At 44.6% G+C, this 20,000-nt stretch overlaps 2 protein-coding genes across 2 annotated transcripts in view; one reads left to right on the top strand and one right to left on the bottom strand.

The window, feature by feature from the left end:
- LOC144538348 (uncharacterized) overlaps positions 1-1,609 on the top strand; it is a 2,644-nt gene extending 1,035 nt beyond the window's left edge. Inside the window, exon 2 of the mRNA XM_078282418.1 lies at positions 1,070-1,609. Coding sequence (XP_078138544.1) covers positions 1,070-1,485 — 416 coding nt within the window. The 3' untranslated portion in view covers positions 1,486-1,609. The remainder of the gene's footprint in view (positions 1-1,069) is intronic.
- Positions 1,610-8,109: 6,500 nt separating this feature from the next.
- Positions 8,110-20,000, bottom strand: part of LOC139924219 (myosin-7-like) — a gene marked incomplete at its 5' end in the record, with an annotated part of 26,597 nt that continues 14,706 nt past the window's right edge. The window contains 17 exons of the mRNA XM_078282417.1: positions 8,110-8,276; positions 9,344-9,487; positions 9,573-9,668; positions 10,839-10,943; positions 11,837-11,916; positions 12,068-12,158; positions 12,738-12,863; positions 13,612-13,821; positions 14,796-14,982; positions 15,403-15,518; positions 15,625-15,749; positions 15,837-16,002; positions 16,266-16,449; positions 17,610-17,806; positions 18,558-18,676; positions 18,820-18,946; positions 19,558-19,789. Coding sequence (XP_078138543.1) covers positions 8,265-8,276; positions 9,344-9,487; positions 9,573-9,668; positions 10,839-10,943; positions 11,837-11,916; positions 12,068-12,158; positions 12,738-12,863; positions 13,612-13,821; positions 14,796-14,982; positions 15,403-15,518; positions 15,625-15,749; positions 15,837-16,002; positions 16,266-16,449; positions 17,610-17,806; positions 18,558-18,676; positions 18,820-18,946; positions 19,558-19,789 — 2,317 coding nt within the window. The remainder of the gene's footprint in view (positions 8,277-9,343; positions 9,488-9,572; positions 9,669-10,838; positions 10,944-11,836; positions 11,917-12,067; positions 12,159-12,737; positions 12,864-13,611; positions 13,822-14,795; positions 14,983-15,402; positions 15,519-15,624; positions 15,750-15,836; positions 16,003-16,265; positions 16,450-17,609; positions 17,807-18,557; positions 18,677-18,819; positions 18,947-19,557; positions 19,790-20,000) is intronic.

Here is a 20,000-nt window from a genome sequence, read left to right as displayed (position 1 = left end):
CCATCAGATTTCTCCAAACAAACGTATAATCCAAGTTTTTTGTAGCCAAATGATTGAACTGTGGGTCCAAAAGTCCAATATTTCACTGACAATGGAGTGGAGATCAGTGGAGATTTAACTGACATGGGGGTGAGGAGTTAACAACTGACTTTTCATTTTTGGGGTGAACTGTTCCTTTAAAACATACCAGTTTTAGACTCGTCATGTTTTTTTTTTTTGATGATCTCATAAAAAGACATGAAATGAGCAGGAACTCAGAAACTCAGATCTACCTGCTGTGGACAGGAAGTCTGTGAAAATCCGTTCCTCCACCATGAACTGGATTCTGTGACAAAAACATGAATTGGGACATTTCCAGCTGCAGGTCGGCTAACGGTTCAGATTAGGAAACTAAAACAACATGAAAGACTTTGGTCGGTTCAATAAGAAAAACTTTAGCTAAAAATTTAAATTTCCTTCCTCCAAGTTGGGAATTGAACTCCGGTCTCCGACACTGAAGTGAAACTCACGGTCCGTCCAGCAGCCGACCACAACACCCTGACTGTCACTGAGACTCTGCTGCCTGTTACAGTCCTGTCTGCTTCAGGGACCCGTCTCCTGCTGGGAAAACTGAGCTTCAACACTTTACCACCAACACGTGATTTGATGTTAAGAAGTTCATTTCACGTATTTGTTTGAGATCAGGTTGCACCAGAAACAGTCCCATGACCCGTGTTGGGTCCTGAGCCGCAGTTTGACAAACAGTAGTTGAGCTGTGAGACTTTACTGTACTTCTATCCAGTATGTTCAGAAATCTACTTCATACACACACACACACACACACACACACACACAGTACTTATTACTGGTTTCTACTGCTGCCTGCATGTGCCTTCGTTATCTGTCTGTCTGTCTGTCTAATATGCTGCTTTCCAGGAGACTGAGCTTCAACACACACACACACACACACACTCTCTCTCTCTCTCTCACACACTCTCTCACACAAACACACACTACTATGGTCAAAAGTTGACGCCAATCTCTGTTTACCTCTGTGTGTGTGTGTGTGTGTGTGTGTGTGTCCATCCAGAGGTCAGATCTGGGACGGCTGGGAGGGCTAAGCCTTCTGATTGGTTGGAGCAGGCTTCTGACCCCGCCCACAGCCTAAAGGAGCAGGACCGGTCCGTCGCCGTCGACGCGGCCGCACTGCCCGGCAACCACGCCCCCGTGTCATCAGCCCGCCAACCAGCTTCCGCCATCTCTCTGACATCACTAGCTCCGCCCACCCTGCTGCTCAGGGAGACGCTGGGACGCAACATTCAACGCACCTCCTCCCCCTCTGCTGCTCCTCCCCCCCTCTCCTCCTCCGACGAGGAGGAGGGAAGCTCCAGCTGGGGGAGTCTGGGAGAGGAGGAGGAGGAGGAGGAGGAGGAAAAGGAGGGAGAAGAAGAGGGAGAGGAGGATGATGAGGGAGAAGAGGAGGAGGAGGAGGAGTGGAAGAGGTAGAGGAGACAGAGAGAGAGAGACAGACAGGTTAAGTGTGACTGTAGTGACCTCAGTGAATAACAGATTAGCATAACGCTTTATGGCAGCCATCTTGAGGTAAACACTGAGTTGAGCTGGATGAGGAGCGATCAGGAGGTGAAGTGATGAGATGAAGGTTTATTGATCTTCAGGGGGAAAATGGGTCATTGCAGCAGTAAAGCTTATAGATGAGAACAACAAATAGAACTGATAGAAGATAAAGAGAGAACATCCTCATCATGCTGAGCTCCTATTGGCTTGAAGGGATTCTCACTATGTTCACCACTGACAGATTTACAGGTTAAATTTTCTCTAATAATTAAAAGTAATGCTCCCCTATGACATCACAGACATGATATGTGTGAGTATTTGATGGCGTTCAGGAAGGAAGATGGGTCAGGATGTTAGGAGCAGGACTGAGGTCAGTTACAGGTCAGTCTCCTCCCAGCTCTCCTCTCCTCTCCTCTGCTCTTCTTCTCTTCACAGTCTTCCTCTCCTCTCACACATTTTTGTTTTACTCATACAAACGTTTCCTGGAGGCAGAAATAATCGTATTGGTTGAGTTAAACCTCAAGTGGGCGGAGCCAAAGAACTGCAGTTTTTCAGAGCGCAAATTAAATAACTGGTAAACTTGGATGGCAAAGGACAAACTGGTCAAAATATAAATAGCAATGACCGTGGTATTCATGATCTTGGTCAGCAGCTAGCTAACTAGTTTAGGCTAGTTATAAATAGCTGTAGGCTAGTATGGCTAGTTTGAACTTGGAAGGTCAGCTAGCTAACTAGCTAGCCTAGATCAGTGGTTCTCCACGTGGGGTCCGGGGACCACCAGGGGTCCTTGAGGGGGTTCCAGGGGGTCCCCAGCAAAATGATGAATCGTTAAACTTCATTTTTTAATTTACAAGAAGTTAACACAATCAAGAATAACTATTATAGTCATAGTTTCTCTGTTATCTCTCTACCTACAATACAGATAGTCATGGAATTCTGGACTAAATCATATCTAACAATAAAAATATTCTCAGATTTGGGTACGAGGGACAAATTCTCATCAAATGGGGGTCCATGGCTCTAATGTGGACTAAATTAGGGGTCCTTGAAATGAAAAAGGTTGAGAACCACTGACCTAGATAACTTAGTATGGCTAGATTGTATGTATAATATTAGCTTCCTCCTCTCTTACCTCTTGTCTTTTTCACTGAGCTTCAGTCTAATGTTACTTAGCCAGAAAAACTGTGGTTCTTTAGCTCCGCCCACTGAGGTTTAACTCAACCAATCAGAGCAGCTCTGCCTCTGAGAACTGTTTATAAAGAGTTGGCTCCATTAGGGTTTGCCGGTGCACCGCTCATTACGTAGTGGCGGAGGGCGGAGAAAACCTCTTAGATGGCGTGCGATGGTTTTGTTGTTTCAGCCTGAACGACATTTATCAATTCACTGTTTTATCGTCTCTGTTGCTCGCCACGCTCGCCAAACCTGTGTTTTGTTTGGTTGCTACGTCTCCTCCTCCTCCTCGCCGAGCCTTCACCTCGCCCACCTGGGCCAGAAGCGGTGCACCGGCTCGCCCCGATGGACCCAGACCTAAAACCCCAAACTCCTCCCTCTCCTTCCTCCTCTCCTCCCTCCTTCCTCCCTCTCCTCATCTCCTCTCCTCCAGGTTCCTTCCCAGCGGCCATGTTGTTTTAAACGTTCATATTTAGTCTTTCTAACAGTCTGCAAAGAAATTAAAGGACTCTCCCTGTTATTGTTACTAAACCGAGACTGAGAAAGAAGCAGAGACTTCCATTTGAACTCTGTGACATCACTTCCCATGTAATTGTGATGTCATTTCCTGTGTTTGTTTGTTTTTTTCTTTTTTTTTTTCCACTAACTGGAGTGTTGGTTGTCCTGGTGACCGACAGCTTTACTGACGAAAGAACTACAATTTTACTAACCATGTGACTACAGTACCCACGATGCAATGCAGCGGCCTGGAACCAGCAGGACAACAGAGACGTTTTGGAATCAATATCAGAGAAAACGAACAGAAAAGAAAGAAAAAGAGGATCTTTCAGGTCAACTCAAGCAAGTGGGAGCTTGTCTCTTGAAGTCTCACTAGCCAATAAAAAGAGGACCAGACGGTGATGTCATCACAAGGCAGGAAGTCCAGCATTCATGGAGCAAGAGTTAAAGCGAGTCGCCCAGGAAAACCAGTCGCACAGATCTAGTTTTTTACTTTTCCTAAACTGGACTCAACCATCGACACCAGGATCACCTGGGAGTCTGCTCGCCCCTCTTCCTGCACCCAGGGCCACTTCCTGTCAGCTGACTTTTTTTTTTACTTCCTGTCAGTTGAGTTGTCACTTCCTGTCTCACTCTCCAGCCCGGCATCCATCCATCCTCCCCTCGCCCAATAAAAACCGCTGGTCAGAAATGGTCAGAGTTCTAAATTAGAACATGTATCTTATGAATTGTAAAATATAACTGTATAAAAACACGACTGCATTTGCACAAGAAGCGGAACATGTGACTTTATTTCAGACTTTGGGACACAGCTGGTCTGCTGATGGTCCAGATAGAAGAAATCTGACTCTGTGTTTTCCTCCTGTTCAGAGAGAGATGAGGAGAAGAAACCTGGACAACAAAGACTTCAACTTCAGATCTTTGGCTTCTGTGGAAATCTAAAGTAAACCAGCCAGTTCAGCACAGATTTCTGAATTGGAATAAAATGTATGAATTGATATCATAGAATACATTCAGTATAAAGATATAAAGACTAAAGACTGTGGCTAACGTTGGTCTTTTTGCTGGTTTCATTGTTTTAACTGTTCTCCATGGTGGCTGATGGAGACCAATAATCAAAAGCTGAAACTTTATTCTTTTGCCTCACGTCAGAGGTGGGAATCGAGTCACATGACTTAGACTCGAGTCACAGTTTGAATTGCTTGAGACTGGACTTGACTTGGGTTCTGGTGACTTGGGACTTGACTCTGACTTGTACATTGATGACGTGAAAAGGTTTCTAAAGTCTTGACTTGAGATCTTGTGTTTGTGTAAATGACTTAGATTGAAAGTGATGAGATTTGTTCCAGCGGACGACTGAATTTAAATTCTGTTTTCTGAATTTGTATGGAATGATTGAATTTATTGAAGTTGAAACTGATTATAGAAATCAAACTCATGATGCTCTTACCAAGTTTTTATCCTATTAAAACCATATTGCATTGAAAAGTCCTAGATATTTAGTTTTCTTTAAGATATTAAATTGATACTGGACTCTTGATTTGTTCTGACTTGACTTGCTGTTCTACATTTAGACTTGGGACTTGACTTGAGACTTGTGCCTCAAGACTTGAGACTGACTTGGGACTCGATCAAAGTTGACTTGGTCACACCTCTGCCTCATATTCATCTTTTCATATGAAAGCCACAGTTCACTGTAGATTAATCCACAGCAGTAAAGACCAACCTGAGCTCACTGTCCACATATTGAGGTTCCAGGCTGGTTTGTATCTCTGAGTTTTCCAGATGTGATTTTTTTCTTCTCCTTAATGTTTAAACAGGAGAAAAAAACATGGAGTATGATGACAAGATCAGATCTGTGTCTCAAAGTGTTAAAGGAGAAATTCACCTTCACATCCTCTTCCACTGTTAGATACCATCAATACATTCCAGGAGATATTTAGTGATGAAGTGTTGTAAAATTTACTTTTTTTGAACTTTCCAATCAACCTGCCTCGTCTGCTTCTACTTCAGTTAGTGATTTCCTACGTTTCCCAGAATGCCTTATGACAACGCCCAGAGAAGGGGCGGGGACTTGTCGCTTCCAGTCACAGATGAGGCATATGGGCATGGAAATATAGCTAGCTAGCCGACTAGTTTGTGAACATTGGATATTGTCTCTCTGCTGCAGTGCATTCTGGTCTCTCTCCTGCTCCTGTGGTGGAGAAACTGGTCTCTCTCCTCTTCTACGATGGATTTCTCCCTGTATGATTGTTGAACGTCTCTCGGTGCAAAATGGCGGCTCTAGAAAGAAGCCCTCGCTCTTTGATTCTGAGGGACTGACACCAAAACCTGACGTTTACCGCTGAGGTTTTACATCCTGAAACATTTTCTCATATCAAACTGTAGCTGCTGGAAACATCTGGAGGTGACGACCCAGGAATGTAAAGTGCATCACCAGTGTCTGTTTTTTGTAACCGTGTTTGATGGTGGATTTCTCCTTTAAAGTGGAGTTCTCCTCCTGTGTGGATGCAGCCCAGCAGTCTGCTGTTGTAGTTTTTAACCCTGATGATGTATTTGCTCTGCGGTGCTATCTGCTGTCTAACAACTCTGTAGGAAAACTCCTGGCTGTGTTTGAATGTATGTGTAAATGTTACGCTGTGTTTTCTAACGAGAACACTAGAACCCAACCGTTCCCCGCCGGACCGGACTGGACCGGACCGGACCGGACTGGACCAACTGAACCGGACGGACTTGCCGAGACACACACCTAGCACCCCTACCCCCCTCCCTCTCACACACACACACACACACACACACACACACACACACACCCTCCCCCCGAAGGACAAACTGCTGAGCACTTTGATGGAGGGAGGAATGGACCAGGAGGTTCGATGGGACTGAAGACAGACGAGAGCAGAATAACTTTAACCAGACCTGTACAGACAGTAATACTGATCCCAGACCTGTACGGACAGTAATACTGATCCCAGACCTGTACGGACAGTAATACTGATCCCAGACCTGTACGGACAGTAATACTGATCTAAACAACCTGTACAGACAGTAATACTGATCCCAGACCTGTACAGTCAGTAATACTGATCCCAGACCTGCACAGTCAGTAATACTGATCTAAACAAACCTGTACAGTGAGTAAAACTGATCCCAGACCTGTACAGTCAGTAATACTGATCTAAACAAATCTGTACAGTCAGTAATACTGATCCCAGACCTGTACAGACAGTAATACTGATCTAACTGACCTGTACTGTCAGTAATACTGATCCCAGACCTGTACAGTCAGTAATACTGATCCCAGACCTGTACAGTCAGTAATACTGATCCCAGACCTGTACAGTCACCCAGTGACCTGTGGATAGATTTGATCGGTTTTAGTTTGTGAATAAAGTGTTGAATGCCAACTGTACCTGCTCTGTTCAGTGTGTGTGTGTGTGTGTGTGTGTGTGTGTGTGTGTGTGTGTGTGTGTGTAGACGGAGGTGTTTTGTGGTGTAGAGTTGGAAGGTAAAGACAGAAGTCAGCATTCTGTAAGTAAAACAGACAAATATTTATTTTTTTAAAACTCCGCTGAAGTTTCCAGTCGACATTTTGGATTCCAGTATCGGCCACACAGTGATGTTCAGACACACAGCTGGATAGAGACACACTGTGATGTTCAGACACACAGCTGGATAGAGACACACTGTGATGTTGTGACTGGAATCTAATTACTTTAGATGTGAAAAGATACAGAGATGATGAGGTTGAAGTACAGACTGTCTGCTCTAACATGAAGGGAGCCTCAGCCACATTGCATTAATAGTTAAAGAACTACAGCTGTTTTTGTCCTTCTCATTTCAGGGTGGCAGTTTACAATTACAATCCATAAAGTATTCATTTTTAGGACTCAAAGTTTGAATGTGCAGCAACTTGTTTAAGTCGGTAATCACCAGACTGAGATCCTACAGAATAAGATCTATCTACTGAGAAACCTCTGTCACCCTAACATGGGAGCTGAAGGTCTTGAACTCTTCATCCAATGAGAGCGGCCGGTGTGTTTTCACCTCAGTCTGTCGGTTCAGAGAGAGTCAGATCATCAGAAAGCATCTCGTCTCCTGACTCTCCGCCAGGTTCTTCTTCTGCAGCTAGCAGTGTTAAACAATAGACGATGTTTGTGGGACTACTTTCTGTGACTATTGAAAACCTTTTTGAAGCGCAGCACTCTTCTGCTTAAAAGTTTAGGTATTTTTAAAGGGGCAATAAGTAAGTAGTAAGTAAGGGTTTTTTCTGCCCCGTAGCACAAAATGAGATTAACTTAAAGTTGTGCTCAAACAGGAGAGTCAAGCTGCTGTAAAAATGTCAGTAAAGAGAACAGAAAAGTGCAGCGCAACACTCACTCAGTAGAAAAATATAGATAAATATACTGTATTGCATTAAAAACATGACTTCATCAGATCAATGTAGGATCTGCCTATATTTTTCTACTGTGTTGCACCTTTTTTGTACTTTTTTTATCATTGATAGGGTTGTTGATCAATAACGATGACTCAAAACTCGCTTTCCGGCCCGAACTGTGTTCTGGAACAAAAACTCTTCTGTAATTGGAGCTTCAAGCAGAGACTTTAACAGCTGATCGGTTCTATTGATGACGCTGCAGCTCCTACTGGTCACAGATAGCGGTTGATAAAGATCATAGATTACTTAATGCTCCTTTAACTTCCAGCTCCAAAGACATGCTAAGCTCTCAGCATCGTCAGCAAGATGCAACAACATGTTCTGTCCGTTCAGAATGAGGAGAAAAGACCCACAGCTGGTTGACTGACTCATGGTAACAGGTGATGCAGATCAAACCAGTAAACTGGAGAAATATAATAACATATCGACATGGTGACATAGATGGAGATGCTGCTCAGAAGTGTCCTTCAGGGTCCTGGACTGCACAGCACACACACACCAGACACACTTCAGAAACACCAGACACACTTCAGGAAGGCAGAGAAACATCAGACATCCATCAGAAACACACAGACAGTCTGAAGACAGCTGGAGCAGCAGAGCTTCACTCAGAGATCTGGAGAGAGAGAGAGAGAGAGAGAGAGAGAGAGAGAGAGAGAGGGGGGGGGGAGAGAGAGAGAGGGGGGGGAGAGAGAGAGAGAGAGAGAGAGAGAGAGAGAGAGAGAGAGAGAGAGAGAGAGAGAGAGAGAGAGAGAGAGAGAGAGAGACGGAGAGGGAGGGAGAGGGAGGGAGAGAGAGAGACATCAGGGACAGAAGCATCAGCTGGGAAACAGGGAATGTTGTTGACTAGACAGATAGATAGATAGATTTAGGAAATCATAGGAATATATAAGGGATAATGTACAGGGAGCCAGTTATTATTGCAAAATAACCAAGACCTCGACGTGAAGCAGAACAGTATATTACTCTGATACCTACTAAAGACATTAATCATTTGACATGAAATACTGATTTAAAATGATTTTATTAAAGCTAAAGTGATTTATCAGCTTCCAGCAGGACTGTCTGCAGTAATGTGTTTTGGCCACAAGGTGTCGCCAGTTAGTTTGATTAGAAATCGACAAAATCGACCAGACCGCCTGACTGTGGAGTGACATGATGAGATGTGAAACAGCTGTTCGGTTCACTGGCCAATCAGAATGGAGTATTCAACCAAGCCGTGAATAGAGTTGTGATCATTTTCATGGAGAAGTTCAGCTTGGTGACATGTTGGCTGGAGAAATGTGTGGCTGTGAGCAGCAGCGCAACATGGAGTTAGTCTGAACTGCTTGAGATCCATATTAACAATGTGATTCCTAATAGAAACGTTATTGATCCCTGAAGAATTCTCTTTCCTCCGGCAGTTAAATTGATCTTATTAGGAACATTTCAGTACAAAGACCTTCCTCAGGTCGTCTCCTGATAACCTGAAGGTCTTTGTACTGAAATGTTCCCAATGAAATCAATTTAATTGCAAGGTGAGTGGACAGTGTGCAGGAGCTTTTTCCTGATTCAGTCCTCTCCACACACCTGTCTGTGGAACATTCAGGTGTGCAAAAGGAACTTAGTTTGGCCTGAAGTTGTACCAGATCTATTTGAAATCCAGACTCCCAGTTCCTGATACGCTGACTCGGCGCGGCTCACCATGGCGACCTTGCTGGTCTGTTCGCGGGTCCGGATCCGCAGCTTGTTGACGGTCGTCTCGGCGACGTCGGCTCTCTCCTCGGCGTCGTCCAGCTCATGCTGGATCTTCCTGAAGCGCGTCACGTTGCCGCTGACCTGCTCCTCCTGAGACACACCGGACACACGGCTCACACACACTTCATAATACACTTTATTAATAATAATAATGATAATAATGATAAAGTCTCACAGCGTTCTCAGCTTGTCTCTTGTAGCTCTTGACTTTGGTCTGCAGCTTGTCGATCAGCTCCTGCATCCTCAGCAGGGTTTTCTTGTCTTCTTCTGACTGCAACACAGAACCGATAGAACCAATAGAACACAGAACCAATAAAATACAGAACACATCAAACCAACAGAACACGGAACCAATAGAACAGAAATACAACACAGAACCAATAGAAGACAGAAACCAACACAAATCGAACACTAGAACTAATGACTCACAGAAAAAACAACCAGTAAGCCACAGATGATATGAACATAGAAAGAACCAATATGGACCAGACAGAACCAGTAGAACCCAGGTATATGTAAATAGAAACCCCCACCATGGACCAGATTGAACCAGTAGAACCAAGATGATATGAACAGAAACCCCCACCATGGACCAGAGAGAACCCCTAGAACCTTGAAGATTTGAAGATAGAATTCCCACTATGGATCAGACAGAACCAATAGAGGCTAGATCAGTGGATTTCAAAGCAAAATGGGTTCCTTAAGGGGGTTCCAGGGGTCTTTGAGGAGCTTCTATGGGTCTTTGAGGGGGTTCTAGTGGTCCTTGAGGGGGTTACAGGGGTTCTTGAGGGGGTTCCAGGGGTCTTTGACGGGTTTTCTAGGGGTTCTTGAGGGGGTTCCAGGGGTCTTTGACGGGGTTCTAGGGGTCCTTGAGGGGGTTCTAGGGGTCCTTGATGGGATTCCAGGGGGCTTTGAGGGGGTTCCAGGGGTCTCTGAGGGAGTTCTAGTGGTCCTTGAGGTGGTTCTAGGGGTCTTTGACGGGTTTTCTAGGGGTTCTTGAGGGGGTTCCAGGGGTCTTTGATGGGGTTCTAGGGGTCCTTGAGGGGATTCCAGGGGCTTTGAGGGGGTTCTGGGGGTCCTTGAGGGGGTTCCAGGGGTCTTTGACGGGGTTCCAGTGGTTCTTGAGGGGGTTCTAGGGGGTCCACAGCAAAATGACCAATGGTTTATTTTCCCTAAAGTTTAATTCACTAGAAATGATCCCAGTTAGAGAATATATAAGATTGTAATCATAAGTTTCACTCTCACCACTATTACCTCCAGATGGTTCTACGGTTCTATGTTAAATCAACAACAACTAAAATCTTCCCATAAGGGTTCCTGGGACTAAATCGTACCAGTACCCCCTGATAGACCCCGAGAGATGAGAACATTTGAGGAACCCTGATCTACATATGAGCGTGGAACAAACCAGACAGAACCAACAGAAGGCAGATGGTACGACCTGGTACGTCAGCTCCTTGACTTTCCTCTCGTAGCGGCGGACTCCTTTCTGGTATTCTTCACTCTTCTTCTGCTCCACCATCAGCTCCGTCTCCAGATCCCTCACCTGACAGCACACAGCAGGTTCCTGTTATCTGGATCCTGTGATGTCACATGCAGCTCCTACCTGTATATGCTGCTTTAATACACACAGCTCGCTGGCTGTGGCTGTTATTTCATTACAATCACCTGTTAATTTATTACAATCACCTTTTATTTTCCAACCAAGGTGAATGTGTGCTGATGGAACACAATGCTACGAACTCTCTGCTGTCCTAGTAAGAGCTGTCTGTCCCTTACAAAAAAAAGCAGTAAACTTGAAGTGTATTTTGTAAAATATACTTAAGTATAACACTTCTATACTATTTTCTTACTTGTTTTGACTAAATTGACCCACTTTTCAGTTTAGAAAAGTGTATTTGTAGATATACTTTAAAGAGTCACTTAACATCAAACCCAAATCTGTGTAAAGCCTGACATCTACTGGTGAAAAGCATGCTATTCAAATTGCCAGTGGACCCTAACGATTCAGAAAAGGTCTCAAGTCTGCTAGGTATTTATGGTTTCTAGAGCAGTGGTTCTCAACCTGGCGGTCAGGACCCCCCAGGCGGTCGCGAGATAATTTTGGAAGGGTTCGCGATTGTTTACAGGACAGGAAAAAAATGTCTACTATACAAATTTAATATCATCTCGTCTATTTTTTGCTTATTTTTGGTTCTTGTGAAATAAATTCTCTGATAATTAGTAGTTCAAATCATTCGTCTAGCTGAACTGTTCAGCATTCTGCATATAAACGAGCTGGGCAACGCTTCGTTTTAAGGGTCACGAGCCTAAAAGCTTGAGAACCGCTGATCTAGAGAACATTTTGTCCCATACAGAGTGAGAAAGAGAACGTCACATATCAGGACTACCATAGAGGCAGCATTAAGTGTTAGTTAGACTCTTGAGGATTTTACTCACTCTTATCTCCATTTTATGAAGCTGTTTCTTTCCTCCCTTCAGAGCCATCTGCTCCGCTTCATCCAGTTTGACCTGCAGCTCTTTAAACACACACTGAAACTGTGAGGACAACCTGCCGCCAACACAGACCTCTGACACACACAACTGAGCAGGTGAAGTGTTAGAATCAGCATCCAGTTCCTATATATACTTGGCTTTAAAACAGAGTCAGTGTTGGTGTTGTTTTTCTACCTTTCACTGTTGCCTCCATGTTTCTCTTCATCCTCTCCAGCATGGTGCTGCTGTCCTGCTCCTTCTTCAGTTCCTCCGCCATCAGAGCCGCCTGGTACACACACACACACACACACATACACACACACACACACACACACACACAGTTTACACACCAGCTCTATTGACTGGAAAGGTAAAACACAAATGGAGCTACCATGAGCTACCAGGTAACTTCACTAGACTGGCACTACAGCAGCTTGGTGGATTTTCTCAGTCACTTTACCACCTGATGTATGTTTCCAGCTTTAGGACAGAGGTTGTGCAGTGACACACGCTAAGTAAGTCCTTTCCCAAAAGAAATGACACTATTTTCGCCAACAATCTCAGTGATGTCATTCAGACAGGACAAGTTTAACCTGAAGTTAAGCTAACTTTTTACTGGGCATTTTACAGGACGGAGAACAGGCTGGAATTATTATTGACACGGCAGATTCAGATGGGACGAAAATTACAAACATGCTCCGGGAATGATTATATTATCCCACCTGTACCTGTAATCCTGTCTGAATAAGGCTTTAGAGACTGGATGAGTAGTAAAGGCCTTGTTGGCTCATTCTGAGCTGGTCAGGGTTAGTGGTTTAAACCGGGATCAGGGGTCAGAGGTCAGAGGTCAGAGTCAGGTACTGACATCAGTGATGGCCTTCTTGGCTTTCTCCTCAGCGCTGCGGCTCTCCTCCGCGGCTTCATCCACCTCTCCTGCCAGCAGAGACAGATCCGCCTCCAGCTTCCTCTTGTGATTCACCAGACCAGAGTTCTGCAACGCAGCAGGCAGGCAGGCCAACAGTCAATCAATCAATTAATCAGTCAATAATCAATTAGTCAGTAATAAAGCTCCTGTCATTCAGCCCTACAAGATGCTGTATGTTCTTAAAGGGAAAACCCAGTCTAAAGTCTAAAGCAGATGTTGTTCTTATGATGTTTGACAGTCCAGAGTTCATTTGGATGTAAAATGTCAAATATTGTTGGAATTCACAAAGTCAGTCACCTATTTATTATCAATGGAGCAGCTGCAGCTTCTGTCATGTGATGATTAGACAGATTAAGGCAGCGGCCACACTGATCCGTCTGTCAGATTTCCATCTGTTTTGACAGAAAGTTCAACCAGCTGAACTTTTCCTGGACGGACGGATTCGTCAGCGTCCGTTCAGCCAATCAGATCGTTCCTACGTTTGTTCTGTAGAAACTAGCGGCGAACACAGAGACGACGGTCCGACCGAAACAAAGATAAAACAGAGAAAGCCTGGTGGAGCGTTGGGATGACTGGAGGTTTTCAGATCAGTTTCTTATTGAGTTTATACAGTAGAGTCTGTTTCTTCTGTTTTCTATCAAGCAGCTCCGTTATGAGCAAAGCTTCCTGTTCTTCTGCCTCGCCGCCATGTTGACGCTCAGAACAAACCAACACACACACACCTATCAGCAATAATTCTGTCTGTTTTCTGATGGATCGGTGTGGCCGCTGCTTAAAGCCTTTGTGTGTGTGTGTGTGTGTGTGTGTGTCCCACCTGTGTGTTGAGCAGGCTGACCCTCTCTGCAGTCTCCACCAGCTCGTGTTCGGCCATCTTGCGGGCGCGGTCCGTCTGCTCCAGGAAGCCCCGCAGCTCCTCCTCCTCGGCCGCCAGCAGCGAGCAGCGCCGCTCCACCAGGACCATCTGCTCCTTCAGCTGATTGGTCAGCTCGAGTTTGTCGTCAAGCTCCACCTGCTGCTCTTTAACCTGAGGCAGGAAACGTGTGATGATACGCTTAAATATCTTACAACACAAAGTAATACAGTTTTTTTTTTATCTACATGGTCATGTGAAAACTTTTGTGCACACTAGACTGGAGTAGAGTAGATTAGACTAGACTAGACTAGGTTATATTAGATTAGACTAGACTAGGTTAGATTAGACTAGGTTAGACTAGACTAGACTAGACTAGACTAGGTTATATTAGATTAGACTAGACTAGACTAGACTAAACTAGGTTATATTAGATTAGACTAGACTAGACTAGGTTAGATTAGACTAGGTTAGACTAGACTAGATTAGACTAGACTAGGTTATATTAGATTAGACTAGACTAGACTAGGTTAGATTAGACTAGGTTAGACTAGACTAGACTAGGTTATATTAGATTAGATTAGACTAGACTAGATTAGATTAGACAAGACAAGACTAGACTACACTAGACTAGACTAGGTTAGATTAGACTAGGTTAGACTAGACTAGACTAGACTAGGTTAGATTAGACTAGGTTAGACTAGACTAGACTAGACTAGGTTATATTAGATTAGATTAGACAAGACTAGATTAGATTAGACAAGACAAGACTAGACTACACTAGACTAGACTAGGTTAGATTAGACTAGGTTAGACTAGACTAGACTAGACTAGGTTAGATTAGACTAGGTTAGACTAGACTAGACTAGACTAGACTAGGTTATATTAGATTATATTAGATTAGACTAGACTAGATTAGATTAGACAAGACTAGACTACACTAGACTAGACTAGGTTAGATTAGACTAGGTTAGGTTAGACTAGACTAGACTAGACTAGGTTAGATTATATTAGACTAGACTGGACTAGACTAGGTTGGGTTAGGTTAGGTTGGGCTAGGCTAAACTAGACTAGACTAGGTTAGGTTAGGTTAGATTATATTAGACTAGACTAGACTAGACTAGATTAGTCTGGATTAGATTGTGTACCTGTGTCTGCAGGTGCCGTATGAGCCTCTGGCTCTCGGCAGCGTGTCTGTTGGCGTGTCCCAGCTGAAGCTCCATCTCGTTCAGGTCCGACTCCATCTTCTTCCTCAGACGAACCGCTTCGCTACGGCAACGGACCTCCGCCTCCAGACTGGTCTGCATGGCCTCCAGGGAGCGCTGGTGGCTCCGCCTGGTGGACAGCACCGCTGTTACAACTACATCAGTTTTATCCTCTTATCCTGCATGTATTTCATATTTTTGGTTGTCAGTCTCTTTGTTAGTTGTTAGTCAGCTAGATAGTTTTAAAGTCCCCATGAAATGAACTCCCATTACTTTTAAAACCGAGTATCTTTCATGGTGACATCATGCTGCACTAGTAGGCGTAAATATACATTTCTAACCAATAAAACTATCTGATTTTTTAACAATCCTCCCATCAGATAAAACTGCCTTTCTCTCCCTGACTCATATTCCATTGGTTTAGACTTTTGAATGATCCCTCGCCGCGTTATGTCCCGCCCCTTTTTCAACAGCAAATACATCAAATCAAGGAAGTAGAGATGCTGTTTCTGGGTTCTTTAAGGTTTGGTGGGTTGGTGTCTCTCGGTACCTGAGGTTGTCGATCTCTTCGTCTTTCTCTGAGATCTTCCGGTCGATCTCGGCTCTTATCTGCTGCAGCTCCATCTGAACTCTTATGGTCTTACTCTCCTCATGCTCCAGAGTTCCCTGGAACACACAACAATAATAATAATAATAATAATAATAGGAATACAAAGTCATAGTAATAATTACACACACATACATGCGTTCATCTCAGTAGGGGGTCAGTTACCTCTGCCTCCTCCAGAGCCGCTCTGATGTCACTCTTCTCCACATGCAGCATCTTCTTCATCCTCTCCAGCTCATTGATGGTCTTCCCTCCGTGACTGATCTGCTCCGTCAGGTCCACTATCTCCTCTGGATGAAACACAGGGACAACAGGTAAGCAGTCAATCAATCAATCAATCAATCGGAGAGAGAGAGAGAGAGAGAGAGAGAGAGTACCTTGCAGGTTCCTGTTTTCTCGTTTGACCGTCTCCAGGTGGTCCAGAGCTTCTTCGTAGCAGTTCTTCAGTTTGAACAGCTCTGTGCTCAGACTGCGGGACTCTCTCTGAGCCGCCTCCAGCTCCGTCTGGCTCTCCTCGAACTTCAGCCTCCAGTCGCTCAGCAGCTGCGGCAAACACACACACACTCTTAACGAAGGCATCCAGGTGAACTTTTAACTCATTCAAGCATGGAGTTTGCAATGTTATGTTGGAAACTCCCAAATCCAAAACCTCAACAATCTCTACTTTCACTCATTTACCAGCTAAATAGATTCTGAGAACAGACCAGGACCTCCAGATGATTGTTTTAGCTGCCAAGAGTCTGGTAAAGACTGTTTGGTGTTAGTTTCTGACCTGATCAGGACTGTGTCAGGTTAGCTTGTCTGACCTTGTCAAAGTTGCGTTGCTTCTTGTCCAGAGCGAGCGCCGCAGAGTTGGAGCGCTCCAGCTCCACCATCAGGTCTTCAATCTCCGTCTGCAGACGCTGTTTGGTTTTGTCCAGAGACGAACATTTGGCCTGAGACGCTTCAACAGCTTCCTCAACCGTCTGCAGTCTGACTATCAGCTTCTTCCTACAAACAACAACAACCATAATGAACAACAACAACAACAACAACAACAACAACAACAACAACAGGTAGCTAGCTTTGCTTCTTGGAGCTCTGCGTCCGCTGAAGAGCATCTGACTCATATTTGTTAGGGTTAGGTTAGTTAAGTCAAGTCAACTTTATTTATATAACGCCTTAAACACAAAATACTTTGTTATGAAGAGTTGCACAAGGCTTAAAGGGAAAATATCTTGAAAATAGATTGAAACGCACACCGGCATTAGTGGGATGCTGGCCCACAGGAACAAAGATTCAAAGTAAAGAATGGGAGTGCAGCTACAATTTTTTACTTTAAAGGTAAAATATAACATAACAGTAAACAATTTAAACAGTCAAAAAACCAAACACATTTCAAAAGCCTTGCAGTGAGATGCATGAGGCGTCAGGCTGATGGTTTTCACTGGAGCATTATTGGACGGGAGGGATTGAGCTGCTTTCCAATATCGTCCGCTTGACGGGCACTGAGATAACGTAGGCGGAGTCACGATAGATGATTGACAGGTGATCTCTTTCTCTTAAACATAAACACAAATTCTTCCCAAATGTTAAAACCCGGTGTAACGTCTTCCTGGGTTTATTTCACACTTTGGATGAACAGCAGTTGTGTGTAAACAGGAAAGGTTTGCAGCCTCGTTAGTCTCATCTGTCATGGACTGAAGGCTGCTCCTGATTGGACGAACGCACTGCTCGTTAGGTGGTCCTCTTCTGTTTCTGTCTCCGGTTTTCAAATTGGAAAAACATGACGGCTTGTTCGGAAACTTTCTCTTATTTCACCTAAACAGTCCATCAAAATCTGTTTCTGAAAATAATGTTTGTTCACGAGGGTCGGGAGTTTGAGAGGCGGCGAGTCACGTCGGATGCCGGATTCCAGTCGGATTTGCATAAAGTAGACCAGACCTCAACTTTATGCAAATGTGGAGCGGCCAATGTGACGCACCGCCTATGGAAACTCTCTGTGGCGTTACCAGAATGCATTTCGCCGCCGCTTACATAGAAAATGAATGGGAAGCGTGGAAATGGCGGAACCTGTGAAAACGCACCATTAGAGTTAATAAGATTTTATAGAGATAGCGGTGTCACTAATAGCAGTAGTGATAGTGATGTCAGCAGCAGCTGTATCTCACTTGGTGTCCTCCAGCTCCTCGATCCGCAGCACGGCGTCCGTCTCGTACTTGGCTCTCCACTGCGCCATCTGGCTGTTGGCGTTGGACAGCGCTCTCTGCAGCTCCGCCTTCGCCTCCTGCTCCTCCTCAAACTGCTCTCTGAGCAGACTGCAGTCGTGACGCGACGCCTGCACCGCGTGGGCCAGGGCCACCCGCGCCTGCACACACACACACACACACACACACACACAGGGCATTAATGCTTTATTGGAATCCAGTAGAGAGACACAGGGAAGAGGCGAGAGAAAGGGGGGGTGATATGTGACAAAGGCAGAAATGTGACCAAGTCAACTTTGCTCCAGTCCCAAGTCAGTCTCAAGTCTTGAGGCACAAGTCTCAAGTCAAGACCCAAGTCTAAATGTAGATTACCAAGTCAAGTCCAAGTCATTAATGTCAAGTCTCAAGTCTAAATGTAGAACAGCAAGTCAAGTCAGAACAAATCAAGAGTCCAGTATCAATTTAATATCTTAAAGAAAACTAAATATCTAGGACTTTTCAATGCAATATGGTTTTAATAGGATAAAAACTTGGTAAGAGCATCATGAGTTTGATTTCTATAATCAGTTTCAACTTCAATAAATTCAATCATTCCATACAAATTCAGAAAACAGAATTTAAATTCAGTCGTCTGCTGGAACAAATCTCATCACTTTCAATCTAAGTCATTTACACAAACACAAGATCTCAAGTCAAGACTTTAGAAACCTTTTCAAGTCATCAAAGTACAAGTCAGAGTCAAGTCCCAAGTCACCAGAACCCAAGTCAAGTCAAGTCTCAAGTCTTCTCTTCATGCATCAAGTCAAGACTCAAGCTATTAAAACTGAGACTCGAGTCTCTCCCTCTTGCATACATTTAAACACAAAGAAGATTATTTTAAAGCTTAAATAAAGTTTCAGGGTTCAGAGTTACTTTGCTGTCTTCCTCCAGCTGCCTCTTCAGATCATCAGTGTTCTGGCAAAGTCCCGTCTTAGAGCGCTGGAGCTGACCAATCAGAGCGTCCCGTTCCTCCAGACGACGGCTGTACTCAGCTGAGAGAGAGAGAGAGAGAGAGAGAGGGAGAAAAGAAGGAGAAACTTGATTGGATGAAGAGAAAGAGATAAAGAGCTGGAAAGAGACTGGCACTGTTGTTACAGTGTGCATGTGTGTGTGTGTGTGTGTGTGTGTGTCCTACCAGTCTCAGTGAGCGCTCTTGCTTTCTGAGAAGAGACTTCAGCCAGTTGCCTCTGCAGCTCCTCGGCTCTGTTCCTGCTCTCGTTCAGCTGGTCTTCATACACTCTGCATATCTTCTCCACTCCAACCTGCACACAGCACAAATCAATACATCCCATCACAGATCAATAGATCAATAACACTCTGCTCCTGCTCCATTCTGGGGATTAGAGTTTCACCTCTACAAACATCTCATTGGCTGAGTTGAGCCAAAGAATCACAAGTTTTTCCAGTCTAGAAAAAGTGAGTTTCCCCTCTTACTGAAACCCCATCCTGTCTCTCTGCTGCAGTGCATGCTGGTCTCTCTCCTGCTCCTGCAGTGCATGCTGGTCTCTCTCCTGCTCCTGTGGTGGAGAAACTGGTCTCTCTCCTCTTCTACGATGGATTTCTCCCTGTATGATTGTTGAACGTCTCTCGGTGCAAAATGGCGGCTCTAGAAAGAAGCCCTCGCTCTTTGATTCTGAGGGACTGACGCCAAAACCTGACGTTTACCGCTGATGTTTTACATCCTGAAACATTTTCTCATGTCAAACTCCACTGTAGCTGCTGGAAACATCTGGAGGTGACGTCACCTCGTCTACGATTGGCCGGTTATCCACCAAGAAGAAAAACACAACTAACTACTGAATGGAGCCAGAGATGAAAAGTACATCAGTTAAAGTGTTTTAGTGTTTTTTCTTGAAGCTTGATGCTCCTGTACCTTGGACCTGGCGAGCTGCTCCAGGTTGGAGGCCAGGTCGTCCGCCTCCATCCTGAACTCCGCCTTCTCCTTCTCCAGCTTCTGCTTGGCTCTCTGCAGCCCGTCGATCTGCTCGCCCAGCTCCGCCACGCTGTCCGAGTGCTTCTTCCTCAGAGTGGCGGCCGTCGCCTCGTGGTGAAGCCCCGCCTCCTCCAGCTCCCGCCGCATCTTCAGGAAGTCCGCCTCCCGCTTCCTGTTGGGGTTTACGGTCACAGTTGGATTTAGTTACGATCTATACTACTACTTCAAACTGTATAAAGTACAAAAAAGTATAAAGTATAAAGCGTGCAGACAGGATTTAGAGGTTCAGTTCTGTTCAACTAAACTCTAGAATTAAAATTCAAAGTAACTTTGAATTTCCAGCATCTCAGTCCAAGTATTACAGGTATGTGAGAGACAAATTA

This window comes from Centroberyx gerrardi, unplaced genomic scaffold, assembly GCF_048128805.1.
Source record: "Centroberyx gerrardi isolate f3 unplaced genomic scaffold, fCenGer3.hap1.cur.20231027 Scaffold_133, whole genome shotgun sequence".
Taxonomy (NCBI): domain Eukaryota; kingdom Metazoa; phylum Chordata; class Actinopteri; order Beryciformes; family Berycidae; genus Centroberyx; species Centroberyx gerrardi.
The sequence above is the reverse complement of the archived record's forward strand: the minus strand, read 5'-3'. Positions and strand labels throughout refer to the sequence as shown.